General features: G+C 47.0%; 1 protein-coding gene across 1 annotated transcript; it reads left to right on the top strand.

Annotated features, from left to right (window-relative positions):
- The first annotated feature begins 1,182 nt into the window (after window positions 1–1,182).
- LOC135263959 (RAS guanyl-releasing protein 1-like) lies at window positions 1,183–22,986 on the top strand. Its single transcript, XM_064352491.1, has 17 exons — window positions 1,183–1,832; window positions 11,311–11,483; window positions 12,803–12,908; window positions 13,640–13,702; window positions 14,131–14,262; window positions 14,608–14,749; window positions 15,130–15,303; window positions 15,694–15,810; window positions 16,323–16,598; window positions 17,023–17,103; window positions 17,242–17,346; window positions 17,673–17,782; window positions 18,882–19,026; window positions 19,432–19,468; window positions 19,953–20,081; window positions 20,690–20,871; window positions 21,703–22,986. Exons 1-17 carry the CDS (start codon window positions 1,759–1,761, stop codon window positions 21,865–21,867), a joined length of 2,211 nt encoding a protein of 736 aa, XP_064208561.1. The 5' UTR covers window positions 1,183–1,758; the 3' UTR covers window positions 21,868–22,986.
- Window positions 22,987–23,065: the final 79 nt, after the last annotated feature.

The raw sequence follows: 23,065 nt of genomic DNA on the forward strand, positions 1-23,065 counted from the left end.
GCGATTTGAATAAAGACATTGAATCCCATCGTGTTTATCCAGGCTAACTATTCAGACAAACTGGCCCACTCACTACACATTTATATCTTATATCCTCAATTTCAACCTACTAAATAGGTCTCTCTCCCTCCCCCCCCCCCCTCTCTCTCTGCCATTTCTTCATCATTTTCACTTTCAGAGTACTTAATTGGCTTGTCATGCAAGTGTATTTCTATAACAGTTAACAGAAAATGGCTGTTTGTCATCATAAATGAATGCAGCCCCGCTACAGCAGTGAGAATGATAACAGTGATAATAATGTTAATAATGTTATATATGTAGCTGCTACTTGTAACACAAAGCAGAATTATTCTCCTTGACCCTACTTAATCACACCGTCTCTCTCCATCCCTCTCTTCAGCAGATGGCAGGTTGTCGCAAACAAGTATTATCAACCCAGCATAGCTGGTTTGCTTCAGACATTACTAACAAAAGTTTGGTACACTGAACCAGAATGAAGGCGTAATCCACCTCATCCAGTTCGTGGTCTGGATCTGAAGGGGAAAGCATACTGGTCAAAGAATAGGCATAATAATAAAAAATATATATAATAATATGCTAATCAGACATCAAGCCACTGAGGTATTAGGGAGCCACAAGATCTGCAGGTGACATCATTCTTTTTCATAAACCAGGTAGAGATTTGCCGACTGCTACCTGTCATTTATGATGATACACCCGACAAAAAATGTTTTTCTTCGGGAGCAATGAGAAGTATTCTCGGATTGGTGGCCAAAAAAAAAAGGCTGCATAGTACCTGCAGGAAAATTATGTGGAAAAAAAACATTGTCGATAATATGAGAAGCGCAAAAAAAAAAAAAAAAGAAGCCATGTGCACTTGTTTGCAACTGTTCTGCACGTGTGTCAGTCCCTCCCTTATCACTGCTGCATTCCCCCGCTGAAGGAAAACGTAAGGATCACTGGGAAAAGTCCGTTCACAGCCAGAATTTCTGGTCTGAGCAGGAAAAAAAGAAGCTTGAAGGATTCTTTCACTTTCTCTGTGCATTGCTTTTTTCCTCTGTTTACCCCCCACTTATTGTGTCCCCTCTCACACAGCCCCCCCCCCTCTCTCTCTCTCTCCGCTTTCCTCTCTCTCTCTCTCTCTCTCTCTCTCTCACACACACTCTATTAACAGTTCCCGTATCTCTCAGAAGGGGCAGTTCCTCTATGCAAGAGGTGTGTTGCTTCGAGCCGAGTGACAGTCCAACGCTTTTATTGTTTTCAGCATTTTTCTTCGTTCCACCTGTTAATACTTCTCTCGTATTTCCTTCCAGGATCATTACTCATCTGCTGGGTGGATTCATACTTTGTCGTTTTTGCTTTTTTTTCTTTTCTTTTTTTTTAACGTTCACAGTCTGTAGCTGAGAAGGGCTGACAGCCAGCCAGTGTTAGTCAGTTAGTCAGTCAACTCAAGTCGAGTCAGTCAGACATTCAGTTCCTCAACTGTCAGGGCAGCAGCTGAGACAGCTGAGGGCGGAGTGTGTGTGTGTGTGTGTGTGTGTGTGCCGCGCGCCTCTCTCACCGAACGGGGCATTCCGCCGGCCTCCCGCGGCAGAGCCCGGGGTTTCACCTTCTCAGAGAGAGACAGGAGCGGAGCGCGCGCCGCGGAGGGAGAGAGAGAGGGAGAGAGAGGGAGAGAGAGAGGAAAGCGGAGAGAGAGAGAGAGAGAGAGAGGGACGGGATCGGCCATGGAGCGCTGAGACCCCGGAGCACTGACTGATGCCTTCGCAAGAGGAGAGGAGGAGGAGAACGGGAGAGTGGAGCCTCACGATGAATCGCAAAGAGACTAAGAGGTACCCCTGTGTGTGTGCGTGTGCGTGTGTGTGTGTGTCTGTGTGTGAATGTGTGTGAGTGTGTCATAGTGCATCTGTGAAAACTGTGCCCTATCATTGTGGCACTTGCAATGTATGAGCATGTGTGTTTTGCTGGGTACTATATAGTTCAGTGTGTGTGTGTGTGTGTGTGTGTGTGTGTGTGGGGGGGTGGGTGGGTGTATGTTCGTGTTGTTTAGGTGTGAGTGTAGACTAGCTTGGTTTTCTGTCACTGTGGTTATCAGCTTGTGGTTACAGACAGAAGTTTCATGCAAAGTTAAAGAGAACTTTTTTGGTTTTGCTTTCCACCTTAAAGAGGACTGTACTGAATATGTACACAAAAGCAAAAATTTTTTTAAAAAAATACAGCTCCGTGCGTCAGTCTGTCTTAAGGAATCTGTCATTTATTGTCAGTGCGAATGCTGACGTGCAGACTCAGGTTGGTCGGATGAGTGGCTGGATTTTCCCGTGTTGACGGTGATCTCCGTGTGACGTGCGGGCACAACTGCCTTAACCCCAAACCGTTTTGTAATGCGGCGGATGGGATGGGACTGCACGCTGTCATATTTAACTTGCTCACACGGTCGTTACGATTCACGCGCGGTGAATTCGCCCGGCTTTGCGACGTGGTTTAAGCCCTGGACTACGTGCAGATGGATGGAGCCAACGGACTGCACTTGTTTCAGCTTTAAAAGTACAGTCAGTCTGAGTGTACGTATACGTAACTATAGGTGTTGTTAGCTCGTGGTCAGTCATATTAAAAAGCAGCACTCCTGGCAGCTATGCGCATGAACTTGAATAAGTCAATATCCACATTGGCTCGTTGGAGCAGTTGTCGACACACTTGCACGGAACGGTTTAACGTTACGCATCCACTTAAATATTTGTTTTTCAGATAGGCCTACTGTGATTCATAGTTGGATGAAACAGTTACAGTTTTGTATGTTGAGGAAGTAAGGTGTACAGTTGAATAATTACTGAGTGAGTCAAGTGGGTGAGTGACAGTTATTAAAACAGGGTCATGGCGGATTGTGGTATCATGGCTAAGGAGTGGGTCTTGTAACCTAAAGTTCAGAAGTTCGATTCCCCAGTAGGACACTGCCGTTGTACCCTTGAGCAAGGTACTTAAACCTGCATTGCTTCAGTATAGCTTATATCCAGCTGTATAACTGCATACAATGTAAATGCTGTGTAAGTCACTCTAGATTAGAGAATCTGCTGAATGCCTGTAATGTAATGTAATGTAATTGTGATATATCAATATATTTGTTCCAGACTGGCAGAGTGAGTGAGTGACTAAGAACGAGAGAATGATGGAAGAGGGTGTGAAAGAAGGCGCTCAGACCCCCAGTTGAGACGTTTGAGGAGGTCTTGAACCGGTCTTGTCACGTTTTCTGTCACAAATTTAACTGAAATGACTGCAACCCCCTAGAAAAGGTCAGCATGAGTGTTTTATTGGTGTTAGACTACTGGGTACTAAATGACTATGGATAAGTTAAAAAAAAAAACATTTATAATTAATTCTGTGTGTATTTTGGTGTAAATGGCAATTTCCATATTGCCTGTACTTATTTTTCAGTGTAACCTGCGGAGTTCTTTTACATAAACAGAAAATAATAAAATGTTAAAATCGTTGTTAGTCCTCTTTAGGGTTTTTCTGAATATAAAAAGGCCATTCTGCATAGAAAAATCCTCTTATGAGAGATGAGCTCATGACCCTGTAGTTCCATCTTGTTGAATACGTAAATAAATATTGCCATTGGCTAAGTGCAAACCGTAGTGAAATGTCCATAGATCACATAAGGGTATGAGTTTATAGTGTACTGTTTATAGAGTACAGAAGACAAGCTTGTTTTACAGGGAGGATTTTTTTGGAAAACAGGAACTTTAGGATTAGTATGACACACTGACTGTAGAGTACTATTACAGAAGACAGGGCCACAGGTTATTGCTTACTTTAAAATGGCATTCAATGGTGTGTTTGTATGTGTGAGAGAGAGGGTGTGTGTGCGCTTTTGACTTCCTATGAGAGAAAGAGAGAGAGAGAGCAGTTCACACACAAGGCCTTCAAACGATTTGGCATCAATTAATCAATTAACAAGAGAAAGGAAGGAATTTGCATGCCCTCCATCTCAGTGTGTGAGAGAAAAGGGGAGGGGGGTAAGAGAGAGAGAGAGAAAGAGAGAGGAGCGGACCATCTTTATCCAGAAACGCTGCCTGAAAGAATGAGTTTTGTAGCAACGAAGGGGAGGGGAGGTGCAAAGTGGGGGATTTCCAATGAAAAAGAAGGAGAAGTTGTTTTCTGAATGAAAAGAGCACGTATCGCAGAGGGAGGGAGAAGCAAGGAGAAGGTGGTGGTTGAGCTTGGGGGGGGAGGGGGGGGGGCAGGTGCGGGATGGGTTCACTTGCCCAGTTTATCTCAGATAAGGACCAGTCTAGCGCCATCCATCCCAGTACTTATCTCCATTATCTCCCTCAGTGTTACCGTGTCCGCACTAACCCTCACCGGATAGAATGAGCTATATGACTGGTCAGCATCACCTCATCACTAATGAATGCTGCCTGTGCCATTATCTGGGTTGCTGGCAGAAGTTTGGCACAGGAAACTAGATTGCAAGTTTAGTTTGCAGGTGTGGCCACTGGCATGCAACCTTGTGCAACAACTCGTAATGCAATCTCTTGTTGTTTTGGTAATATGTGCATCACCAATTTTATATTCTGTTTGGCTGTGGAGAAACTAGCAGAGCGAATAAATGATGCACACACAGACCACAGTGCTATCGAATGTGTATTATTATTATTATTATTATTATTATTATTATTATTATTATTATTATTATTACTATTATTATTATTATTAGTAGTAGTAGTAGTAATAGTAGTATTGTTGTTGTTGTTGTAGTTGTTGTTGTTGTTGTTATTATTATTATTATTATTATTATTATGACTATTATTATTAGTAGTAGTATTGTTGCTGTTGTAGTTGTTGTTGTTGTTTTTATTATTATTATTATTATTATTATTATTATTATTATTATTATTATTATTATAGAAGTAGCAGTAGCAGTAGCAGCAGTATCTTATGGCGCATGTACAGAGCTGTGCATGCAGGATCAGGAGAACTGAAGGGCTGGGGGACACAGCGTTTGGCTGTAGTGGGGAGGACACTGCTTTGCACCTGGCTCTGACTGTTGAGCCTGGACGCCTGTTATGCTTGCACACTGGATAATTTATGAAGGCGCATACCTATCTACAGCTGTATGAAATTCCTCACACGCGGGTGCCTAAACACACACGAGCCAGGCTGCGGGACGCGGTTCGGGGGGCGGAATTTCGGCTGCGAGCAGGTTTTGCCGTCGGTGAACATTTGTCCCTCTGCGGGGCACGCATCCACGGGACAGAGCTGCCCTGTGCTCACACATGACCAGCCGTACTTGCGCAGGGACAGGCTGGGTGTTTGTGTGTTTGTGTGTGTGTGTGTGTGTCTGTTTGTCTGTGTGTGTGTGTGTGTCTGTGTGTGTGTATGTGTGTGACTGTCTGTCTGTGTTTGTGTATGTCTGTGTGTGTGTCTGTTTGTCTGTTTGTCTGCGTGTGTGTGTGTGTGTGTGTGTGTCTGTGTGTGTGTATGTGTGTGACTGTCTGTCTGTGTTTGTGTATGTCTGTGTGTATGTGTGTGTGTCTGTTTGTCTGTCTGTCTGTCTGTGTGTGTGTGCGTGCGTGTGTGTCTGAGTGTGTATACGTGTGTGCCTGTATGTGTGTTTTTTGTGGGAATGTGTGTGTGTGCGTGCGTGTGTGCGTGCATGTGTGTGTGTATGTATGCATGTGTTGTGTGTATGGGAGCATGTGTGTGTGTTTGTGTGCATGTGTGTGTGTTTGCATGTGTGTGTCTATGCTGTACTAATGGTGCCTCTCAGGTAGCTGTGTAGCGCAGCCGACAGGATGCTAATCACGTCTGCTGACAGGGGGGCGATTGTGCGGGGATTTGCATTGGAGCTGACCCATCTGCAGCCGTGCTGGCATTCAGTACAGCCCTGCTGCAGATCCCTCTCACTCTGCTCTGCTCTGCGTTCCTAACACTCAGGGTTCTGCCTCCTGACCCTCAAAGCTTTCCAGTTTGACGTATCTTCTCAAACTTCATTAAGGGCCGTGGCAATACTGTGGTGGTGGTCATTCTCAACTGTAATATAATTTTGGAAACTCCCGTTAGCAACAGGTAGCCTCTGTAGTTTAAGAGCTGAGAGGAACATAGGAGTTGATCATCTTGATGTGTACACAATCTCCGCTCATCCCTTCTGTGGGTGTTCTGTCAGAAAGAGGCTTATCAAGCCACAAACCACTTTAAAAAAACGCAAGAGGTTTCTTGGAAGAAAACACGATAACTGACATTTTTCAAATAAGTTTTACATCACCGGACGCATGACGGTCCGTGATATCAGTTAGCTCCTCTTTTCGTTCCTGCACATAATAATATGTCTGCGCATGTATGAAAAGCCTTCTGTGGCTTATCAAGTTTCAGGTAATTTATTTTTCTCCCGATTATTTTTTTTTTCTGAGACATCGCTCATTTGCAGCTCTGTCCTTAGCTGCCTCTGCCTCAGGGAGCCGCATTCAGGGATTCCAAAGAACAAGAAGCCTCCTTATGCAAATGAGCTGGCCGCTGTCCAATTGGGGGAAAGAAGGGGCAGGACTAGAGAAAGCAGCGGGGGAGGGCTCTATTCGGTAGGATACAGGACAGAGTTATAGGTTGAAGGGAATAGAAAAATACGTAGCAGTTTCCTCTTGACCCCCCCCCCCCCCCCCACCATGGTCACAACCTCAATATCCCTCTTGCGCCTACTATGGCGTTTAATGGTAGGCTTTTGTTCTGACTGCTACTGTTGGTTGTGACACTTATTATTTTGCATCAGCTCTTCTCATTGGCTGAAGCATTATTGTTAATTCCTTTTTTTTTAGTTGCTGTGCCTAAGAACATGTAATGTAATGTAATGTCACATGGTAATGTCCTCATAAAGTGGTCATGCACTTTTGAGCACTGTTGAGAATGGGGCTTTGTCCTTGACACTGCATTGGCTATGAAGATGGATCATTAACCTCCCAAAAAGTTTATTTTTTGAACAAAGCTTTATTGCTTTGTGTAGCACTGCATCCAAAATATTTTACACCTCTAGAAAAGCCATCCTGGGCTGTAAAAAAGGCCGTGTTGTATCAGCATTTATAACACGGGCTGTTCTAAAAGGGCATTATTGGTTTAAAAAAAGCACCCACATGGCTACTTCATTCAGTCATATAGATTTAAGTGCACATATTGAGATTCCAGGGTTTGACCGAATACTAAAATGCTTTAATATATAACTGCACTCAATATTGAATGCTTCTTTCCCCTAATCAGTTTATACCGTGATTGTCAATTCAACATCAGTAAATATGATGTCAATAACTGTATTCATTCTCATTCTCTCTTGAGAGCAAAGTGTGTGATCCATTAGCCACCTTCAAAAGTGCTGCAAAACCTTCACGTTACCCAACTTTCTTAAATGACACATTGGGGAACCTAATAACCAGCCTGAGCAACTTTGCTTACACTTAACCAGCAAAATAGCATACCTCCACGTACATGAAATACAACACCACAAGAGTCATTAAACCAAATGCGAACGTGTATTAACATGAACTATCCAGACAACGCAATTGCTGTTTGACTGAGCAAATTAGCTGCAGCTCTAGTCTCTGCTCTACCAATTTTGACCCCCTTTCAGGTTACCGGGTTTCATCATGCTGAGGGTGTGACAACATAATATTTGGTCTTAGCACACTTACGGCTTTGACTCCCAATTACGCCAGCCTCTCGAAGCACAAGATTAACAGGTCAGAGTGTCATGACGATGCTTATTTTCAGCGCTTCACTATCGCTGGAAGCGGCAGGCTCTACCGCATTACCGCGTGTGGTCTTTGGCCCCCGGTGCCGCCGCGCTGCGCTAGCCGCTCGTCGTTGTCCCGGTTCTCAGAGACAATACGCGACCTTCACACACGCTTACTGTCACTGCCACGGGCTTTCCCTTTGCGAAGAGCCCAGCACGAGAGAAAAACATTGACCCAAATGGAGACCGCAAGCCGAATCTGCTGCAGCTTCCACCGAGAAGCGCTCCCTGTGACAGTCGAGTCATTGTGAGAGGGGCGTGCGTGTGCGTGCCCCGGTCCCCAGTGTTGTAGGCCTCAGCGAGCATTGTGTAGCGAGGCATGGAAGAGCGAGCCCGGGTGTCAGACCGAGGCGTTCCAGCGTAAAATCCTCTCCTCGACATGGAGAACCCAACACTCACTACAACACTGTCGGTGTGGAGTAGGGCACGGGGGATTGAGTTTAGGGAACACGTCCATGATAGAATTGCCATTTTACATCTGTGTGCGTGTGTGTGCGTGTGTGTGTGTGTGAGTGTGTGTGTGAGTGCGTGTGTGAGTACGTGTGTGTGTGTGTGTGTGTGTGAGTGCATGTGTGAGTGTGTGTGCGTGTGTGAGTGCGTGTGTGTGAGTGCATGTGTGAGTGTGTGTGCATGTGTGAGTGTGTGTGTGGGTGAGTGTGAGTGTGTGTGCGTGTGTGAGTGCATGTGTGGGTATGTGTTTGTGTGAGTGAGTGTGTGAGTGCATGTGTGAGTGTGTATGCGTGTGTGGGTGTGTGCGTGTGTGAGTGTGTGTGAGTGTGTGTGTGAGTGTGTGTGTGTGTGTGAGTGTGTGTGCAGGCACTCTCCCTCTCTCTCTGGTTGCTCTGGTGGACCTTTCAGGATGTGAAACCGAGGACTAAGCATTCGCGGGGAGGAGAACTGAAAATGAACATTTGTGTGTGCACGAGAGAAAGGGTATCGTAGAGATTTTGACGGAGAGGGATCGGTTACAAATAAGAATGTGTGTTTGCCTGGCCAATGAATTAGCGTGGAAGCAGAACCTGAGAAACAACGAACGAGAGAGGGAGAGCGAGAGAACGAAGGAGAGAGAGGCGGGAGCGTGCGGGGTCCTGGTCAGTGCACATGTAGATGTGGACATTCTAAGAACTCCTCACCACAACGTGCTTCCTCTTCCTCTCTTCACCTCACCCACAGAGTGACATCACACCTCAGAGCGAGCAGAGAGAATTTCTCTGTTAGGCTGACCCCCCCCCCCCCCCCCCCTTGCAACGTACCCCTCACCACCCCTGCCCCCTGCCCCCATACTCCGTACCCCATTACCTCACCTAACACCCGCCGCCCATAAACACACAGGTAGTCGGAGCTGAAGGCAGATAGCCACAGGCTATGGCTTCCAGTGCAGCGAGGGGCAAGCAGGGCTTCGGATGTGATGAAGCTGATTTGTTGCCGCTTTCACACACGCACGCTATCTCCCACATCTGCTGAGACAGCGAGGCAAGAAGCAAGTAATCTGCGTTTCTCGCTCATCCTCCATTTTGCTGTCAAGGCTGCCCACGTGCATGCACGTACGCACACACACACACACACACACACACAGGCATATACACGCACACACACACTCCATGTAAGCTGCCCAAAAGCCCCTCTGAGCCAATTAGTATTGCAAACAAATGTAAATACCGCTATACAGCTATATCTATAATGTCACTACACCAGAGGATTTTAAAAAAAAAAAGAAAGGATAGCTAAAGAGGGTCAGGGGTGCCACAGTGCAGTGTGAGGTGGGAGGTGGGAACAAGCAGCCACTGTCTGACATACTTAACTCAGGGAAAGAATTTGGTTGGACATACAAAGCAGGTGCTTTTTTTTTCAGCGACCTCAATCCAAATCTCAGTCTTGAATGCTAAGTGGTCAGGCCAGGTGTATGGCATCTTTCCTGAGACCACAGATACCCAGAAACGGTACAAAAGGTCACAGAGCACGATTATTTCCCCGTGTCACCCTCATTTAACACTCTGTGCTTCAAAGGATGCGTTGTCGCTCTCTTTGAATCCTTCCGCAGCTTTGCCAATATGAGCACACGCTGTGATAATGTCTAGGCTACAGAAATAGCCCCCAAACAGTGACTGTACAAATCAACAAAGGACTCAAGCATATGAAACATCAATCCCTTATGATTTCTTTTCTATCATTGCGCAACAACAACGATTAACATTTTGGTCAAGAGCAATTTTTTTTTATAGAAGGAGAATGGAGTCTTGAAACGACTAAGAATGATTGGTGTTGTTGAATTTTAAAAAAGGTCAAATGTAAATAATGACCTCTTTTAAATGCAGCAAGGACAATCCTTGTTTGTGTGATCAAAGTCCTAAAAGTAAGTCTTTGAAGAAAGTCTTCAAAAAGGTGAATGTCCTAATAGAAAGTCTTAAGAGAAGGAGAATGTCCTAAAAGAAAGTCTTAAAAAGAAAATTTCTTAAAAGAAAGTCTTTAAAAGAGAATGTCTTAACACTAAAAAAAACACAAGTAGTTTTGTTTTTACTACCATAAGCCAGCAAGCCTTGCAGCAAGTGGCGTCAGGCTCATCCAGCATTACAGCATTGATTTCAGCATCCACAGCGACCTAATTTCATAACGATTATGAAACTCTATGTTGCAAAACTATTTTCTTGAAATAAAGGACGTGGCTATATCAATTTCACCATTTTTATTTCTAATTTATATCGGTTTTGTTATATAGGTAGGGAGAAATGTGAAAAGGCACGTTGCAGGCTCATTGAGAAAATCGCAAAAAATGTGCAAAATAAGCAAAATAGAAAACGGAGAAAGAAGTTAAAGAAATACAATGTGCAGTATATTCAAAAGTAATTTCTTCAGTCATAACGAATTCCGCTCGCTTCTCCCTTCCCTTCCTTCCCCATTTCGACTGAGCTTTTACATACGTCCTGTCTCTCTCCCCTTACTCATCAATTCCCCACGGAACGCACAGCTTTAGCAGTTTGTGTTAGCAGGGACCGCGCACACAAATAGAAACCCATCATTTCTATGTCTACAGTGCCCACAATTATTGATCCCCACGCTGAAGTCAACAACACAAGTAAATCCTCTTCATCAAACAATTGCAGCGAATTGATTTTGTGTGATTATATGTGCGAAATTAGTTTTGATAGCACTTGACCCAGCCATTCGCATCAATGGATTGGTCATCCAAATGGTGAATAGCGTGCCGGAGAAGTGAGCAACCCATTCACACCTGGGTATCAGCACCTGTTACCCACCTGTTGTCTGGCCCGGGGGAGTTTTGTGAAGAAAATGGCACAAAATAGTTGCCGAATTTTTTGAATTCTAAGCCCAGCTATTCAGGAAAAGCCATGGAAGGAGAAGGTTGTTGCACTTGTAGCCTTGGAGTAATTCGCATTTTTAAAGTCCAAACGACCAACGCCGTTGGCCCTGGCCTTTCTAGTGTTAGAAGAAAGTCTTAAAAGAAGGAGAGTGAAATAGCGACGCTCCTGGTTCGGGTCTCCCTGCTCTCTCTGCTCACCTTGCTCTCCGTGCCTCTCGCTCAGGAAATCCCGGCACGACAGCCCAGGCGGGGGACGGTGTCGCCGCCCGGTCCAGCGGCGGATGACCTGCCCCAGCCCCCGCGAGATCAGCCAGGCCCTGCTGGAACCCACGACCAACGGCCTGGTCCGCGCGGCCAGCCTGGACGACCTCATCCAGCGATGCCTGCAAAGCTTCGGTGAGTGTGTGAGGAAGTGAGTGTGTGTGTGTGTGTGCGTGTGTGTGCGTGTGTGCGTGTGCGCATGTGTGTGCGTGTGTGCATGTATGTGTGTGTGTGTGTGTGTGTGTTTTGTGCGGTGCCGTGTGTGGTGTGGTGTGTGGTGTTGTGCGTGTGGCATGTGTGCGGTGCATTTTGTGTGTGTGTGTGTGTGTGTAAGCTTTGAGGGGCACTCCTGACTCATTGGAATCTCACGGTTATCAGTCATTTTTGTCTGACAGTCCTTGTTTTGTTTCTGTTTTTGACACTGGTTACATGCCTCTGCACCCTCCCCCCCTCCATGCAACCCGCCCCCTTTCCCCCAAATTCCTGAGCACCCCTGACTCAGGTTATGCAACACTGTGTGAGCGAGAGATGAGAGGGAGGAATAGAGGGAGCGGGTGAGTGTGGACTGTGTTGAATGCAGGGCAGGAGCACAATCGCGCTTTGTGTGTGTGTGAGAGACACGGTCGCTCCCAGCGACTGCAGTCCAGTGGAGGGGACACACAAACACAATGAAGTCCTGTCCTATTTCTGTCTCTGTACTCCAGCCCAGACCGCACGCGGCACCAGGTTTCCTTCCTGCGTTTAGTACACCGGCCTCATTGGGCCATGCTTGCACTGTGCGAAATTTACCTGTGCTTTTTGCCACACTGCTGTGTTGTGTTGTGCTGTGCTGTGCTGTGCTGTGCTGATCCCACGTTGCCAAGCTATACAGCCGTACTGCATCGCTACGGGTTGTGACTTGTCTGTCCACGCTGTGTTGTTTTAGGCCACGGCTATTCATCAACATCGTCGTCATCATCATCACACTCCGACCACAAGCGTGCATCACGACTGTGATTGATACAGCGCTCTTACCATGACCTGTTCAGTGCAGCATTATCCGGTTTGGTGGAGATCTGACCGATACTGCGTGCTATTTTCTGGCTACGCTTCCAGTAAACTAAAATGGTGGCTCCCGAACGTTTGGAACAAACACACTCTGCGCTGTGACTCACCCAGTCGTTCTTCACTTTCAAACGCTTGCATTTTCGTACATGTCAGAACAACTGTTTGTGTGCTGTAACTAGTGTAGCAGAGCTAACGGGCGCGGTGAGTCATTTGACTGGTATGTCTGGTATACGAACATCAGTGCGCACTATTGCATATACAATGAGTTCCCCCCCCCCCCCCCACATCCATCTCATGATCCACCTCAGCCCTTCCCATGATCCTTTGGTGGATGCGTTTGGAAGGCTGTGGCGTGCGGTGCAGTGTGATGCGTGACCGCCCCCATGTCGTGTCGTGTTGTCTTGCAGACTCGGAGGGGAAGTTGACCAGAGGCAAGGAGCTCGTGCGCATGACCCTGATGATGCACAGCTGGGTGGTGCCATCTCACGCCTTCGCACAGAAGCTTCTGTCTCTATATCCTGCTCGCTGTCTCTGGCAGTCTCGTGTGTGTGTGTGTGTATGTGTGTGTTTCTGTGTGCCGAAAAAACAGAGTAGCCAGCTTCTTTCAGGATTGGGTGGGTTATATTGGTGGGTTTTGGGAGGGCCCACAAAGAACTGTCAATCTCTGACTTGTTTGAACCAATCAAGACGTTTTTCTCAGAAGTGAGAGGGACACTGTGCTCTTGGAGGTTATACTTTTTCAGTGAGAGGTAATTATAAGGTCCTGACTAATTTTGCTCTGTAAAGATTTAATGGAACTTATTGCAAAACATAGCAAGGCTCCTTGGTGTCGTAGGACCTATATCACAAAGCAGGATTACTGAGTCAGCTGGATATCTGCACTAGGCAAAACCTGGAACAGCTATTTTTACTTCAGTCCATGCTCCAGGTTAGGGAGGTTTCCAGGTTCAGTACAGTTATCCAGCTAATCTTTGTGGTACGAAAGTTATTTTGGCTTTCTCAGTCTGGCCATCTAATTATCCCCATTATCATTTATTAAGTAAACCCCTCCCTCTTCACCGCAGAACAGCAGCCACGCATTACCCGGTTAGGTGCTACACAGCAATGGTTGCTGAAGAGAGTCAATTCTCCCTCACCGAACAGAAAAAGGCCCGTATAAATGCACAATTGTGCAGCAGGCAGTATGCGTTAGCGTGTGTGATGCACCACCCCGAGCGGACGATGTTCAGACTTAACTTTCTCACCTATAAGGAGTGCTCTGCGGAGAGGAGGGGGCAGCAGCGGGCACAGATCTGCCACCTCATCAGGTATGCCTTCCTGCCACCCCGCGCCCGTTCATGCGGGCACCATCCCGCACAAGCACCCTGCTAAAGTAGTTTTGGAATACATGTGCTGAAAGTGTTCTACACTAGTATGGAATAAACACCAGCGGGAAGTTCTTTGGTTTGATCGGATGTACAATACCAAGCATTCATTAATCAACCGTCTGAGGGTCACAGTAACACTTTACCTTGGATGTATTTTTAGATGTTTTACCTTTTCCAGAAAATTGTCGTTTCAAGACAAGAACTGTAAGGGAAATTATTGTCATATAAAATATTGTTTGACTCAATGTATTCTGGTTTCTCTGTTTATAATTAACATTTATAATGTATCCTGAGCATATGTCTATGAGTTGTAGGTATTTAAATAATTTGTGAATTCAGTTTTGATTGTTCTCCACCCTGCGCTGCAGGCATTGGGTCAGCCAGTTTCCCGGCCTGTTCGAGAACAACCCCCCGCTGGAGCGCGTGATGGACGACCTGTGGGCGTTGGTCAAAACAGAGGGGGGGGAGACTCACTGTCACCTGACCGACACCTCCTACCTGTGAGTGACAGGAGGGGAACAAGGCGGGGGGGAGAGGTGGAGGGGTGGAGATGGGAGGAAAACGAGACCGACGCTGGCTGAGTGGTGGTTGAGGAACGCCAACGCGGTCTCGCCACTAACATCACCTTTAGTTCCCCTTTAAGGTGTGAGATCACAAATATGTTATGAACTGAACATTCTGCTGATGTCACACTCACTACCGTTCACTGAAACCAGTCAGCACTAGTTCTAGAACACTGATTTAGAATTTAGAAAAAATAAACAGTCCAAAAAACCTACTCTTCAAAGGGTTTAAATGTGTAGCTTGCATCTGAATGCTGCTGAAGGATGTTTCTTCCCCCCCAGCAACCTCCCGATGAATCCATCACAAGCCCCCTCTCCCTCGGTGAAGAAGAGGAAGGTGTCCCTGCTCTTTGACCACATGGAGCCGGGCGAGATGGCCGAACACCTGAGCTACCTGGAGTTCAAGAACTTCTGCAGTGTTTCGGTGAGCCGGGGACCACTGCCCGACCAGGCCCGAGTCAGGTCAAATAGCCATGTGACGTGCTTCAACTACTTCATTATTCAAACCCTTTAGACGCCAGTAAAATTCCTGCCGATTACTGACCATTTAAAAAGAAACTTCACCAATGCTCAGTAACAAAGTCCTCCTTGAACATTTTGGATTGTTTCCTTGAAAATTCTCAGGAATCTGCAGGATTGTCAAAACTTACCAGCGTCTAAAGCATCGAGTCTTTGAGTATTTCAGAAACACATTTGACCCAGGCCTGCTGCCAGACCTTGCGTCTTCTCCGTGGTGATTTAGGCAGACATTACGAGCCCCTCTCTCTCTTTCTGTCTGTCCCCCTCCCCCCCCGTGCGGTCCAGGACCTGGACTACCGCAGCTACGCGGAGCGCGGCACGGTTCGGGGAAACCCGGCACTGGAGCGCTCGGTCATGCTGTGCAACGGGGTGTCCCAGTGGGTCCAGCTGATGATCCTCAGCAGGCACACGGCCCAGCAGAGGGCCGAGGTCTTCATCAAGTTCATCCACGTCGCCCAGGTAACGCGGGGAGACACGCCCAGAGATAGATACACGCGTGCGCGAGGGCACGCATGGGCACGCACGCAGAGGCAAACGCACAAGAAGACGCACGCGCGAGCGTTCATACACACACACACACACACACACACACAAAGATGCATGCGTGTATGAGCACACACACGCATACAGCACACAGTATTCCATCTGGATATTCAAATCCAGTAAGTCAACCCAGGATCAGTGAAATATAGCGTATCAGCAATAAGTGTGTTTCCACTGACCCAGATCAGAGACTGGATCACACCTCTCACCTTCCAAATGCTCAGTAGTTGAAATTGAACCTGAACCTACAGAACCTGGGAGTTTTCTCCCTTTATTTTACCTTTCTCACCCTCCTTTCCACGGCAGAAGCTGCAAACCCTGCATAACTTTAATACCCTGATGGCCGTCATCGGCGGACTCTGCCACAGCTCCATCTCTCGGCTCAAAGACACGGCCAGCTTCCTCCCCCCGGACGTCACCAAGGTCCGTCTCCAGCCCGCCAACCGACACTTCCAGAAGCTTCCGGGGTTTTCTCCCCTCTCTCATCTGGGGCATTCTCTTAGGATGGACTCTTCCAGACACCCAAAACAACCTCAGAGATCTGAGCTGGTTCAACATCTCAAACCTCGTCAAGATATCAGTCTACAGCCAGGAGCTTCAGAGTAGAATTAGAGTGGCCAAAATAGTTTGAGTCCCTATGACAGCTCTTCAAGCATTTTCGCACATCGTTCTTGCGGTTGGCAGTCAGTTCCTCTAGCAAATGCCCGCTCTGAAAAGGCAGCTGTCAGAAACAGATCTAGACCTGTGGCAGACGGGCTTGTGAATCTTGAATTCAGACAATTCAGTGCGTCTTAGCCGAATGAATCCTGCGCTGCATGATTCTTTCGCCACATTAGGTTGCAATTAAAGTCATAAATGCACCCGTTCTATACTAAACCTTCCCCCCCACTCTTTCTCTCTCTCCGCCCCATACCCACCTGCGCACACGCCCTTAGACACTGAGCGAGATGACGGACCTGCTGTCGTCCAGCAGTAACTATGGCAATTACCGGCGGGCGTACAGCGAGTGCTCGGGCTTCAAGGTGCCCATCCTGGGCGTGCACCTGAAGGACCTGATCTCCCTGAACGAGGCCCTGCCGGCCTACATAGAGGACGACAAGATCAACCTGAGCAAGCTGCAGCACCTTTACAGCAACATCTCTGAACTGCTGGCCATCCACAGCTCCCTTCCCCCTTTCCAGGCCAACAAGGACCTGCTGCACCTCTTCACGGTGAGGATGAGGGTGAGGGTGAGGGTGGGGGTCAAGGAGGAGGAACGGGGGGCGGGTTTGCTCTGGGAGTGATCTGTGCAAATCTGAGTAAAATTGAACTGAGTGTCACATTGTGTACAAGTATGGATAACGATAGGCTAAAATCTGCGTCTGATTGGTCAGTCAAGGCTTGGCAAGTGGGAAACAGAGAGAAAAATCCCATTGGATTATCATTCTGTTCTCCCGTGTTATGAGTGTTCCCATTCGCTGCTGCTAATTTATTCAGAAAGTCAGTTGCTCACACCGCCTTTAGATTGGATGGATCTTCATTAAAAATGCTAGAAGAATGAAATAGTGCTTAAAGACCACACATACTGCCTGCTGTAAATCACTCAGTGACCTTTCATGACCTTTAACCTGTGTCCCACCCCATCCTGTCCCTCAGCTGTCTCTGGACCTGTGCTACACAGAGGATGAGATATATGAGCTTTCATACGCCAAGGAGCCCAAGAACCCCAAGATACAGGTCAGTACTGATTCAGGTCAGCTTTAGATATACACTCGCCAGAGCAGAAATGAATATTTCATCTGAACTTCACACCGTCTACACAGTGAATACTGTTTGCTCAAGCTCTTGCTCTTTCTCCCCCCTCTCGACACGCAGACCGCTGCTCTGGTCAAGCCACCCATGGTGGCGGAGTGGGGGTCAGAGGTCACGCCCAGACTAGACCCCGCCACCATCTCCAGACACGTCAAGCAGATGGTGGAAGTGAGTAGAGAAGAGTGCGCTTTGAGTACAGAACACCGTGCGCGTGTGTGTGTGTGCGTCTCTGTGTGTGTGCGTGTGTGTGTGTGCGTGCGAGCATGTGCGTCTGTGTGTGTGTGTGTGTGTGCGTGCGAGCGTGTGCGTGTGTTCGTTTTCCTGTCCTCTTCACCCCTCCGTGCTGCTGTGTCTCTTCGGTGGAGCAACAGCTTTCTCCCGTCCGTTTCGCAAGACAGGAAGAGCAGACTTCTAGGGCCGCGTCTCTCGGCGGGCCATTTCACGACAGAGACAGATCGTGATGCCCCTGCCTTGTTGTGTGTCGCCTCCTGCAGTCCATAATGAAGAACTACGACCTGAACCTGGACGGCTACATCTCCCTGGAGGACTTTGAGAAGATAGCCGCCAGCTTCCCCTTCTCCTTCTGCCCACACGAGAGTGACAGGTCAGATCATTAACAGCGAAGCACCCCCCTCTGTACACCAAAAAAAAAAAAAAGGATGCATTGGATAAATCTAAAATTTACAAAAAAATTAAAAGTTTTCTCAGTTTCTCACTTTCCAATGAGCCGAAAACATATAGGTGTGACAAACCAAAGTGAATTTTAAGTTTACCCACTGAAACATTTTTTTTTCAGTGTAGCCTCACAAGGCCCAGTTTGCCTGAGATGAAAAGGTAAACAAGGCAAACGCAGACAGGTGGCTTCAAACGCAGACAGGTGGCTTTTGACTCTTGGTCTCTTTTAACCGTTACCTTCGCGCATTTGTGAATCTGAAGCATTCCAGGGACGGCAGGTGCTTCTGAATATTCATCAGCATTGGCGGCAATGACATTCCTTGCCTGGCACTTGACGTTAACTATCACTAAGCGCCTGAAATGGTTCCAACTGTCAGTCATGCAGAAGCTCCTCCCTGCCCGTGAACGTTCAGAACAGAGCAAGTCTTGGTCAGAGCTCTTTGTTAAGCAAAATGGAGGAACACAGTATCCTACTGAGGAGTAGACTTCTCCTCAGGTGGAAATGGAGTGTATAGAAATATACTGTAAATACATGGACTTGGGAAAATAAAATAACAAATATAAGTTCCACAGCATTGCATTTATTCAAAATACAAAAAGAGTGCAGTATCTGAACTCTGCAATAATTTGTCAGCCTATATTTGCATATGTATTGTGAAGTGTTGCAGTATCTTGATAAAGTACATTACAAGCATTTAGCAGACATTGTTTTCCAGAGCGACTTACACAACTTTTTTTTTTAGCATTTACATAGCATTTACATTGCATCCATTTCTACAGCTGGATATATACTGAAGCAATGCACGTTAAGTTCCTTGCTCAAGGATACAACAGCGGTGTCCTACCCAGGACTTGAACCTGTGACCTTCAGGTTCCAAGACCAGTTCCTTACCCATTATACCACACTGCCACCTAGTACATTATTTCAATTTATTCACACAATATGGAGTTCTCATAGGGGTGTGGCCAGGCATGGGGACATCACTCCCTCCCTTTCTCTACCCCCCCCCCCCCCCTCTCTCTCTCAGGCAAGGGCAGATCAGTCGGGACGAGATCACCTCGTACTTCGTGCGGGGCATGTCGGTCTGCGCCAAGCTGGGCTTCAACTTCATGCACAACTTCCACGAGACCACCTACAAGAAGCCCACCTTCTGCGACACCTGCGGCGGTTTAGTGAGTGGGAGACCCTGGCTCTGCTTTCCTCCGCTTGCCTCCCTTCTCCAGCCTGATCCCTCCTTCTCCACCCTGGTTCCCATCCCCCCTCTTCCACATCTTCTCCTCTCTTAGTCATATATTTCCCTCCCCCGACACCCACCTCTTCCACATTAATTCTAGTAACAAAGGATTATCTATTACTGTTATGTCACCTATCGTGTGATATGGCCTGACCATTGCACTCTCTTAATTGCTACTCGTAATGTCGGTGATTTAAGAATCTAGGCCGTTAACTTCATGAGCTAATTGTAAGTCGCTCTGGATAAGAGCGTCAGCGAAATGGCTAAAATGTAGAATGTTCGCTCTTAGAATGACCCTCTTCTGTGCTCCCCTCACCCCTGCCCCTTTTCTGTTCTCTCCTAGCTGTGGGGAGTCATAAAGCGAGGGTACCACTGTAGAGGTAAGACGCTATCGCTGTTGCCATCAGGTCAGCTACGGCCTTTATGTTTAATCCTTATTAATCTTCAACTGTAGTTGTGTAGTGGACGACCTTATCCAGAGTGACTGCCAGAGCTTCCATTTTTACATACTGCAGGCTACGTTCATACCACTGGATATTTACTTCAGTAATCCCGGTTGAGTACCCAAGGGTGCAACGACCAGTACCCCACCTTTGATTTGAACCCGCAACCTCAATTACAGGAACGTGGTTTCCCAACCATTAGGCCAGCCGAATACCTAATTCTCTTCAATTTTATGCCCTTTGTGGGCATTACACAGTGTAGTGTTTGCTAAGAACAATCAGGGATGCACTCATTATGGTCAATTAAGCAGTTTGCTATTGTTTGCCATTGTTTAATAATGATTTATGGTTAATGAATGCCAAGTATTGCCACTTTGTTGATGTTGTTTCGTTGACAATACTGTGATAACCTTTCTCTCAGACTGCGGGGTGAACTGTCACAAGCACTGTAAGGACCAGGTTGGGCTGGAGTGCATTAAGAGGTTCAAGGTCTCTGGCGGTTCCTGTCCCTGCACCCCCGCTCCTACCAGGGTGAAAGGACACAATTGGAGTGAGTCATCTCACCGCCTCTGAATTATCCCAACGATGTGCCTTTATGGAGTTAGATTCCCAGTCAGGTGATATTAATCTCAACTTCTGCCCGGCAACACATTGGGAATCCACCAGGGGCGACATAGCTCAGGAGGTAAACCGATTGTCTGGCAGTCGGAGGGTTGCCGGTTCAAACCCCGCCCTGGGCATGTCGAAGTGTCCTTGAGCAAGACACCTAACCCCTAACTGCTCTGGCGAATGAGAGGCATCAATTGTAAAGCGCTTTGGATAAAAGCGCTATATAAATGCAGTCCATTTACCATTTACCACCAGTTACTGGCTATCTTCACTGTGACACAAGTCATGCACTCAACTCTCACACTGTCTTAACAAGTCAGTGTTAGTCTTGTAATTAGATTTAAAATCTTAGTTAGTCAGAAAATCTTGAAATGAGTAAAACTGTCTCACATCATTGGCAGTCTTTTTACTTTATTTAGGAAAAAAGTATTAGAAATAAGGATTTAAGTCTAAATATAAGACTAAAAAACTGGAAAAATTTGTAAAGAAATAAAAGAAAAAAATGAATGTATGAAATGTATATTCATCGGCAAATGTGTTTTCAAACAGGCTCTGAGGATGACACCTTTGTATTTCCTTCCGGCGAGGACCCGACACACGCAGGGCAGACGAACGGGGACGGTTCCGCGCTTTCGGACCAGTCCACTCAGACAGACCCAGGGGTGTGGACGCCGGGGTCCGAGGACAGGAGAACGGACCCCAGCGCTCACACGGGCTCTCCCCGGGAAAAGGTAAAGGCACTGCTTTCCCAGAACACTCCACGCTGCCGTGTGTACAGTAGTCCCTTCAGGATCAGTGTGGAAGTCTATTAAAGGAGTACCATGGTGATTTTCACACTTTCTCGGTTTTATGTGCTATTTGCACAAGAGGCATTGAAGAAATGCTATCTATCGATACTTGATATACTACTAAGCTAGCTAGCTTGTGAAAATTCAGTCTCCCAAAGAGAGCGCGTATCATGGGGGTAGCTATGGTAACGGGGCACGGTCTGTCAATCATAGCTAACTGACAGTTCTCATTACCATGCCCAGACGGTTCAAGTTAATTTTTATAGTGGGAAACTTAGGCTTAGAAAAATACGTTTTAAAGTACATTGAAATGACTGAAGAATAAAAAAATTATGCACATTTGTTTTGTTGTTGCCTAAAGACAACTGGGAAGTGTCACGTTCAACCACCATGGTACTCCTTTAACACTTAACATGTCTGATAAGGGAAAGCCACCACAATAAATTCAGTGTCCAGAGTCATGGTGACTTAAGGGTTAAGATAGGCCGTAATGTGTTGGTCTTACCTTGAGTACCTGCAAAGTGTCGTTACGAACAGCAGGGGTAATCGCTCATGCTGTTGTAGGGCCTCCGGGTTTGTGTTGGCGCTCAGCATTGAATCGATAAATTAAAACCGCATGCAGCAGTAAACTCACCTCACCTGGCCTCTTGGGTCTGTAATGGGTGCCGATTTTGAAAAGGTGAAATCAGGCAACGGTGTACCCTGCTGCTTTCCTGGGATAATATTGAATAACACTGATTGACAATGTTCTGTCACCCCCCCCCCCCCCCACAGAGCGGAGAGGCCCCATGTGGCAGCCCCCACATGCACAGACCCCAGCCCCAGCAGGCGTCCCTGCCTCCACAGAGGACACGAGGGGCCTCCATGCCCATGCTCTTCCTGCAGGAGAAGATGGAGGACATGCACCTTCACAAAAGCAAGAGCCGAGACACAGACTGACCCTCTCTTACACACACACACACGCCCCTGGACGTAGGAACTGGCATTACCGGGAGTTCTTGCAGGACCCGCATGGAGAGCCTTTTGACGGACACCTGGCACGTGTCCCTGATCAATAGGGGCGGAGCCAAGCATCACACTGCCCACCCCACCTCCTCCCCTCCCACAGTTTGCACAGTTCAAAAGACTTCTGCTGATACCAACCGGATTTACACGTTGGTGGTCTTCTATGAGGGTTATACCCACTCAGATGCACTGGATTTTTCACCAGTTTGATCTGGAGTTTCTCCTGGATCAGGCTACGGGGGATATTACATAGACTGCAAGACATTTTTGCCCTCTCATTAAGGTGCCAAGCTAAAAAAAAACTGTTCCGTTTTGACTTGTTTTCTTCATGTTGAGGTACAAGTAGGCTATGCGCTAACCAGGAAAAAAATAGCACAACTACCCGTGGAGGTCTTCCTCTTCCTCCACCTCCATACTCCTCCCTCTTTGTCTGTTCCTCTCTGCCTCCCTCCTGCTGAGCTCCAGTGGTGGGGAATCGCCAACAAGAAGACGAAGCCCGGGTTCGTCACCACGGACAACCTACCAGTATTGACCTCTGACCTTCTGGTCCTCTGACCTTCTGCTTCCTGCTCCGTGACTCTTCAGACTGGGGCCCTCACTTCAGGTGTGCAAGAAGGGTGACCAGGGTTGTGTCCGAAACAGCCTACTTGCCCACTATCGAGTACACAAGTTGCATACAACTGGTATACATCTTGCATACTCAATAGTAGGCAAGTAAGCGGTTTCAGACTGGGCCCTTATCACCAGGAAGCCACAGGGACAGGAAGTGTGAGTGAAAGCTGAAGTCTACACTGAGATGTTATATCGATCCCGAAGCCCTTTTTTTTCACCATTTACACCCCCCTCTCGTGTTCTCAACTTCTTTTTTTACATTGACATTGTAACAACCCAACTAAGCCCAGGACAAAGCAAAGTAGCTTGTATTTATTGCACATGCATTAATTGACAGAACGACTTTCTACTTTATGAAAACGAACTGCCGCCCCTGAGTGAGTCAAGGCACTTGTGCACGGGTTTTTTGAAAAGAAAAAAAAAAAAAAAAAATGAAAAGAATATTGCTTTATTAAAAATGTGTTGTTCACGTGACGGCGTTGTCTGTGGTCGGGGTTAATCGGAGAGGCGCCAACAGCTG

The sequence above is a fragment of the Anguilla rostrata genome, chromosome 9 (genome assembly GCF_018555375.3).
Source record: "Anguilla rostrata isolate EN2019 chromosome 9, ASM1855537v3, whole genome shotgun sequence".
Classification (NCBI taxonomy): Eukaryota; Metazoa; Chordata; class Actinopteri; order Anguilliformes; family Anguillidae; genus Anguilla; species Anguilla rostrata.